Source organism: Perca fluviatilis, chromosome 15 (genome assembly GCF_010015445.1).
Source record: "Perca fluviatilis chromosome 15, GENO_Pfluv_1.0, whole genome shotgun sequence".
NCBI classification, from domain to species: Eukaryota; Metazoa; Chordata; class Actinopteri; order Perciformes; family Percidae; genus Perca; species Perca fluviatilis.
This window is the reverse complement of record NC_053126.1, coordinates 3658749-3667486: the sequence shown is the minus strand read 5'-3', so window position 1 is coordinate 3667486 and position 8738 is coordinate 3658749. Positions and strand designations below refer to the sequence as shown.

Here is an 8738-nt window from a genome sequence, read left to right as displayed (position 1 = left end):
AAGGGCAAGAAAACATTTTTGAGATGGTATTGCAGTGTTATGATCCCCTCACTGTTTAAAAAAAGGAAAGCATAATACAGGAAGATGTGATTACTGTGGGCAAGAAGAAACGATCGAGCATATTTTACTTTATTGTCAGAAATATGAGAATGAAAGAAGGCAATTGATTCAAAACTTCACAAAAAAAGTACAGTGTGATCTAATACATATTCTCCAAAAGAACTGAAGAAATGGGTGTCATGGAATAGATAAACACCCAACTGGTAGGTGTATGCATTGTGATCAGCGTGGGTCTGTGCAGCGTGTGCTGCTGGAGTGTAGGAGCTATGAAAAGGAAAGGAAGAAACCCAGATTAGCATTAAAAGAAGCTAAGCTAAGCTTTACAGTAGAAAACTTACTTGGGGATGCAGCTGGGGAATGTGTGTTCACATAATAGAATTTTTGAAGGAAACAGGGTTGTTAGAGGTAATTTAGTTTAGTCTGTCCTAATTTAGTTTGGTTGATTTTGCTAGGTTTTTTTTTTTTTTTTTTATTTTTATTTGTATTTGAAAATTTGGAATTTGTATTTTAAATAAAACAAAAACAAAACATTAAAAATTATTAAAAAAATATTTATTTTTTATTTTTGTTTTATTTCAAATACAAAATTCCAAATTTTCAAATACAAATTAAAATAAAAAAATTAAAATAAAAATTAAAAATGTTGTATTTGAAAATTTGGAATTTTGTATTTGAAATAAATCAAAACCAAAAATCAAACATTTAAAAATATTTTTTATTTTGTATTTTATAAATTCAAAAAAACCCTGGCAAAATTTTTTTTTATTTTTGTTTCATTTCATTTTTATTTCATTTGTATTCCCCCTGTTACTCTACTGTTTCGCAATCCAGTCCGGTAGGTGGCAGTAATGCACTTTAAGCTGGTTGTGTCATCAAGTATTATTGCAGAGGCACCCACACCGTCAGGGGGCGCTGTAGTCGTGGGGAAAAGCTCTCCAGGTGTTAACGAGTGTTCCTCGTCTTCCACAGGTGCTCTCTCTCTCTCTCTCTCTCTCTCTCTCTCACTCTCTCTCTCTCTCTCTCTCTCTCTCTCCTAATCATAGCCTGTAGGCTAGGCCGCTAGGCTACATAAAACTAGCTCAGAACACAACAGAGACAGGTCACCGTGGATGTGATGCGGGAGTTCGAGGTGGAAGGTGGCCGGTAAAAAAACGTTTAAAGAGCTTTGTGCGGACACAAAGAGAGCCAGAGAGAGAGAGAGAGAGTTCAAAAGGTAAATGTTTAACGTTGACTTTTATGTTATTATCTTACAAACATGACGTGACGTGGACTAGCGCTCCACATCCCCACATCCTGCAGGGAAACAGGTGCACCCAGTCATGTTTCCTGCTTCATCTGCTGGTTGATGCGAACAATTCGCCTACACGATGGGCTTTTATTTTGGGACGCTTGTTTTAAAAGTTAAGCTCTTCCAATGAATGCACCACACGTTCAGTTTGTCTGAAAAGTTTGTCAATTAGTCTGAAAAATGTATTTTTTACCACAACAAGTGTATTGTGTTGGCTGTGTGTGTATATATGTGTATGTGTGTGTGTATGTATATATATATATATATATATATATATATACTGTATTCTATAAATGACACGTTATTTAAAAACAAATCCCACCAAAATAAAAGTAAATTCGTGCAATTATGAAGATGTATTCATCTTTTAGGTTTAAAAATACAGACTACAGAGGGCTGTGGTGTGGGCTTTGCGGTTTGCTGAGAGATCCCCGGGGTCTGGTCATGCTTTCACTTTTTTAAGTGCACAAAGCATCGTGTTCCTGCAACTACTTTGATAGTTGATACTTTTAAAAGTAAAAATGGTGCAAAAGTGTAAACCTTTAAACCAGTGTCAACTATTAAATTAAACGTTAGCTATTTTGATAGTCGATTATATCGTTTTTGAGTCATCAAAATAATCCGATGGCAGCTTGTTAAATGTGAATATTTTCTTTGGGTTAAACTGAAAAACATTTAAAGAAGATTTTAAAAAGAGAACATTCAGTTCTGTCACTTTATTATCCCAAATGGGAAACTTGATATGCGATTAAAAAAAATTAAGATTAAAAAAAAAAAACATTCAAGCAACATACAAATAGAGGCAACAATACAAGACATGAGTACAAAAAAGGTTTCCTGTATGCAATACACACAACACAATTTATCACCGCTGGAACAATCTCTAAAAACAAAACAAAGTACTACATTACATGTGCAAATTAAGCTGAGTTATACTTCCTAAGGAAGTACAAACGTTGCTGTTACAGACTGCATCACAATTCACATCAAACTTCAGGTTTTTATCTATGACGGTTCCCAGATACTTGTACTGTTCAACAAATTCAGTTTCAGATCCCTTAATGAAAAGAAGGGGGGGGAGATGGTGGTTTGGATTAAAACACTACCTAGAAACAAACATGCATTTCCTGGGTGAAAGAATTTAGTTTTCACACTTTGTCCAAGTGCCGTCGCTAGCTGTCAAAGATGGCGGCCTTTCTGCACGTGCGTGACTCACATCGTGTAGGGTGTCTGTACACGATCCGTTCTGCACATGCGCAAAATGTTCGTGCATGTGCTGTTGTACGATGATTTACGACACTGCACGATCTGTTCCACGCTTCCGGTCGACAGCCAAGCTAACGTTAGTTTAGCTAACAGCTAACTGGGCTAACCGCTAGCTGAGACAGCATGTAATAACTTAAAAAAGACCGTCAAAATAAAACTTGAAAATAAACGTTAGCATATATAACAGCTGATACGTCAGTTCTACTTTACTTGTGCTCATTTAAAATACAATCACTCAATATTTGTCTTTATTGTTATTACTGTAAAGTCTTAATTTAGCTGTAGCCTGCTTCTCCCATTAAGTTTATCTTAACGTTATTTTAGACTGAATCTAGCTGTCAGCTAGCGGTTAGCCGAATTAGCTGTTAGCTAAACTAACGTTAGCTTCCCGGTGGAGGCTAGCCATAGGCTAGCGTGGAACAGATCGTGCAGGTCGTATCCTCGGTAAAACAGTATTATCTTGCGCATGTGCAGAACGGATCGTGCAGGCAGACCGGATCGTGTACCGACATAGGGGACTCGCATCTTGGCTATGGTCTTGACAGCTCCAGTAGTTTCCTGTATCTGTGTCACGTGGGCTCCCCCACGGCCACGCCTCTTTAGGAGACTAGCAGCAGGTCCTGAGTGCAATGAGTCCAACGGGAGAGGTAAACGTGAACACAGATTATGAGTGATTATTTTGCCTCGTAGTCACCAAAGTAAATATTGGATCCATTCTTCACACGCCACATATCTCCAGAACATTCTGACACTAAAATGGCATTTTTCAGACACAGAGAAGCTAACGTTCGTGAACGCCCTAACAAAACTAATCTTTGTGCTAAATATGCCTTTTAGCTGTGTAAATATCTAACCTTAGCAAAAGAACATTTTAATAAATTATTTAAATATAACTTTTCATCCATCCACACGACGTTCACTACACGTTCAAACGAGGCCATGCCTATTTAGGAGACAGGAAGTGTGGACCATTTCATACCACTGGCGCGGCTTGAAATGCGCTATCTTTAGTATAGATCTTTGACATTTCCAAAGAATGCCTCTAAAACTGCGGTCTTCAAGGGTTTTTTAGGCCAAGGACCCCTTAACGGAGAGAAACGGAGCAGGGACCCCCTACTACATATATTGTACCAAATTTTGTATAAAAGTTGCATATTAAACTGGGCCTACAATTACATGTGGGTGGCCTTAAGCCTTTATACATACCTTTTTTATTTAGTGCGTAGAATACCAAGCTATTAAATAATCGTTGGCATGATTTTATGAATCTTGTTTTAATGTTAAAAATACATGTGGCACGGTGAACCCGTACTGTATACTTGGGCCAGTAAGCCTATCATCAATGTGTTTTTTTTTTTAACGAAAAAAATTATATTTGCTAATAATATGTTCGATTCATGTTAAGACATTTTCATTTTTGAAAAAGAATTAACAAAAAGTTGGTGCCCCCCCCCCCCCCTCACATTCGGAATAATAGTGGAATATTGGTGTTCCTGTAAATGTACTCGCTGACAATCCCCGGCACTAATTTCCATCTCTGTCTGTCTGTCTGTCTTTCTGTCTGTCTGTCTGTCTGCCAGTTTGAACGTGACCCCGTGAGCTGCCAATCATGAAGAGGAACAAGCAGATCGACATCAAGCGCGCCCTTGCTCTTGCAGGGACCTTCAACTTCCTGTGCTGCTGCGCTCGCGCCTGCCTGCTCCCCTTCCTCACGCTGTACTTCAGACAGCTGGGTCTGACCCCCGCCATGACGGGCATCGTCATGGGCACCAAGCACCTCATATCGCTGGTCTGGAGCCCCGCGGCAAGCCAGCTCTCCAAACGCTACGACAAGAGGCGAGCGGTGATAAGCGGCTCCCTTGTGTGTTCGGCGGCAGTCGCCGTGGTTCTGCTGCTCGTCTCGCCCGCAGATGTGCACCCACAGACCGCCAGCTGTAACGCGTCCGATCTGAGTCTGGGCGCCGACCTGCTCGGGAGCAGCGCTGCACCGCCGACGAAATCGGCTAGAACTCGCGCTGAAAACGTCAACGCTCCCGTTTCCACGTCTGGTGTCACTCTTCCTGCAACGACTCCCATTGACGCTAAATCTGCTCCCGTTCCGACGAGCCAAACGGCGCTTAATCGGCATTATGACGATGATACATCCAGTCCTCGGCTGTCGCTAAAGAACGCATCAGCGGTGGCTAACGACGGCGCTGGAGAGCCAAACGTTGCGCCCCATACCGTCGGCTCTTCCGCAGCTGCAGTGAGGAATAAAAGGTCCGGCTTTAGTTTCTTCTCAGGGTCAGAAGAAAAGCTCGGCGACGAGACGACCCAGGATGAGGACAAAGAAAGCCGTTTGGGTTTTCTGGGCGGGCTAAAAGTGCTGGACCCTCAACACCAGCTCTTCTTTGTGACCCTCCTCATCGTGTCGGTGTGGGAGTTTGCGTCAGCGCCTCTGGAGTGGACGGCAGACGACGGCCTGTACGAGTATCTGGACTTTGCGTATGCCTCGGACCGCTACGGCAGCACCCGGGTGTGGGGTTTACTCGGAGCGGCGTGCGGGGTCGGAGGAGCGGGCGTGCTGGTGAGCCAGTTGCGCTGTCTCGTGGCTTATCGGACGCCCAGGAGCGCCGTGCACTTCCTCTGCTACGCTGCCCTGACGGCCCTGGCTCTGCCCGCAGCCGCCTGCCTCCCTCTCTACCTGAACAAGAAGCGCGACCGGGCCAACGGGCTTTTTAAAGCCGCGATGCTGGTGCGCGGCTCCCCCCGCGCCGCGCTCTGCGCCGTCACCGCGCTGCTGGTCGGCGCCGCGGCCTCGACCGTGGACAACTTCCTGCTGTGGCAGATGCAGGACCACGGGAGCGGTGAGCTGCACATGGGGCCGTCTCTAGCCCTCGCCGTGCTCTCGGAGGCCGCCTTCCCGCTGCTCGCCGGCCGAGTTTCAAAGCGCCTCAGCCCGGAGAGGGTGCTCGTTGTCGGGGCCGCGAGTCTCGGGTTGCAGTGCTTCTATTACTCCTTCCTGTGGGCGCCGTGGGCCGCGCTGCCCGCCCAGGTGTTGAGCTGTTTCAGCGGCGGCGCCCTCTGGTGGGCCGTGAAGGTCCAGTGTGCGGAAGTCGCCACGCCGGGGGCCGAGAGGAGCGTGAGCAAGCTCTACAGCGCGCTTTCTCTCCACCTGGGGAGCGGGCTCGGGAGCTTCGCCGGAGGCTTCGTGGTCCAGCGGTTTGGGCTGACCTGGCTGTTCAGAGGAGCGGCAGTGTGCGTGATGGCGTGGTGCGTGTGTCTGCCGCTGCTCCAGTGGAAAGCCCCTCGCCAGCGGCGGATTAACTATTGTCGTCTGCTGGCGGCTGGCACAAGCGAAGCCAGCGACTCAGAGTCTGAGCAGGAGAGAGACTGGCTTGAAAAAGCAATGGAGGACAGCAGAAGCAATAACTATGGACGGGGGACAAACCACTGAAACCATGTGGGAGAGTACAAAAAGACGCTTTAAAGAGTGCAGTAGATAAAAGGAATTTATCTTCACAAAACCAAATCATTTCTATCAGTATGAAAATAATAATATTTTTCCCCACCAGGTCAGTTACAGACTTATCTCTCTTTATCGTCAGGTAGCGCAGCTCAAAGCCGGATCATTTATTTCCTACTTTGACAGGTTTAATTCAAATCACAGTGTTGACTAGTGCTGCAAAAAATTATTATTTTCATTGTTGATTAATCGATTAGTTGTTCGGTCTATAAAATTTCAGAAAATCTGGATCAGTGTTTCCCAAAAAGCCCAAGATGACGTCCTCAAATGTCTTGTTTCGTCCACAACTCAGATATTCAGTTTACTCTCACAGAGGAGAGAAGAAACTAGAACAATTTTCACATTTAACAAGCTGGAATCACTTTTTTTTTTACTTTTTCCATAACAAGTAACTCAATAGTTGCCGATTAAATGTAATAGTTGACAACTAATCGATTAATCGTTGCAGCTCTAGTGTTGACTTTTAACTCATTATTGCTCATAGCTCTTTCATCAGAGTTGTTGACATCCCGTTTTTTAGGGCAACAAAAAAGAAAAACCTTAGTCGACTAACACTTATACGATTTTGTCAATTAGTTGATTTAATCGTCCGATATGTAAAACTGAGTTTCTCCACAAAGAATCGCCACTTTAAATCTTGTGTTTACCAGAGATGGTCCTAGAAGTTTCTTTTGAAATCGAACATTCAGCATGGAAAAAAAAGCATAAGAAAATGACTAATCGACCTAAAGAAATATTTGTCGACCAAAGTGGCCGATTGGTCCACTAATCGACTAAGAAGGGGCAGCCCTCCCCATGTTATCAGGTACATACAGATGGACTCGGGGATCCATCTCTGTGCCACCTGAGCCTTCACAGATGTACTTTAGCATAAGCAATCATGCTTTTTTAAAGCAAACAAGGTAGCAGGATTATGGGCGGGTAGGAGACGGACTCAGCTCAGTCACCTCTTGTTAGGTGTGTAAACACAAGCCGTGTGCACAAGGTGAGGCTAAAGTAGACTTTCTTCCTGTTTCACCACACCCCAAACAGTCTGTTTATCTTCAGCTAAAGTCATTCATTGTTTGTGCCTTTTTATTTTGGGTTGTGTGAACTGATAAAATGGTTAAAGCAGCTCAGTTATGTGTATTTAACTGCACATTCAAACTAAGGCTATGTTCACACTTGGCCTCTTTTTTTTTTTTTTTTAGACAATAACAAGTTGACTTTTTTTATTCCAAAAAGCAGCCAGAGCATCTTTTGTTGCTATAACAGCTACTGTTACAGTATCCTAGCTAGAGCGCTATGTGGAGAGGTGCTAACGTTGGATAAAACAAAGTGGTGGAGCGAGGACTTTTTTGAAAACGCGGTTTACTTACTTTAGGATTATAATGTAAAACAGACGCTGGCAGCTTAAAAAAAGACGCCAAGTGTGAACATAGCCCAAGATTCTTGTTGTGCCGGGCATGAGCAGATGTGTTTGACAGAAAATGTTTGTCCAATCATTTTTTCTGAACATACCTTGTGTCAAACAGTCCATTGTAACCCGTCAGGAAACACTACAGACATTTGTTTGAAGAGAAAGCATTGCCTTAGGTTCAAAATGCCAAATGTGGATTACACACACTGCACTTTGATGGAGTGAGGTCAAATTTAATACCAATATAAAAGTCGTCCTGATTTAATATTCTTTTGTCCAGAAAGTTTTTGTATGTCTATGTTGTATTTAAAAGTCTCAACCTGTTACAGACCTGAGTACTGTGAAGAGTAAACTATTCCTGCTAAAAAATGTAAAATAAAGTCACATTTGTATACGGTAGCAGATGCATCTGGTGTGTAATAATAAATAAATAAATAAATAAATAAATAAATACATATATGAAGTGCTATCAGCAGCCAAAAATAAAAGTTTGCAGACGCGCGTGGTGGAAATTAGGGGTGAGGCTACATCTACACTACTACGTTTTAGTTTAAAAAACATCGGTCCAAGCAGATAAATCCCTGCTCTTACTTTTCACCATTGTTGTTCTTTCTCCATATTATTTTCTGTATTCTAAGCTTATACATTCATGATTTTTAACCGCAGAGTAACGTCAGACAATCTGCTTCCTGTTTACACCAGCACGCACATGTTGCTCTCCCTGAACATCTGGCGCAGCCCTCCAGGGCCCGACTACATGAAATCAAGTCATCCCCGGTATGTCGTTAACCAGCTGAACTCAATCAGGCGCGATGAAAATTCCACGATGATAGACAGCTCGATTCTCTTGTGGAGAGCGATGTTGTGGTTAGAGCGCAGCAGACCATTAAAATGGCAGATGTTTGTTATTCTTAAAGTGCTCATATTATGCTTTTTGGCTTTTTCCCTTTCCTTTATTGTGTTATCTTTTTTGTGCATGTTATAGGTTTACAAAGTGAAAAAGCCCAAAGTCCCCCCCAAAGGGACTTACCATCTCCAACAGAAAACACTGTTCACCAACTGCTCCAAACAGCTCTATTGTAGTCCAGCCTTTACTTCAGAGACGGACGTGGTCACTTTGGAACACACGTTATGATGCTCGCCTAGCTGCTAGCATGGCACGCCCTCATACTCTGCTTCTGACTGGCTAGTAGTCCTTACCTAGGTACTGTCAGGGCACA

The 8738-nt window shown here is 43.3% G+C and overlaps 1 protein-coding gene across 1 annotated transcript; it reads left to right on the top strand.

Annotated features, from left to right (window-relative positions):
• Nucleotides 1-1031: 1031 nt before the first annotated feature.
• On the top strand, nucleotides 1032-6376 carry mfsd6l (major facilitator superfamily domain containing 6-like). Its single transcript, XM_039826290.1, has 2 exons — nucleotides 1032-1273; nucleotides 4195-6376. The coding sequence occupies exon 2, from the start codon at nucleotides 4224-4226 to the stop codon at nucleotides 6048-6050; it is 1827 nt and encodes a 608-aa protein (XP_039682224.1). The 5' UTR covers nucleotides 1032-1273; nucleotides 4195-4223; the 3' UTR covers nucleotides 6051-6376.
• Nucleotides 6377-8738: the final 2362 nt, after the last annotated feature.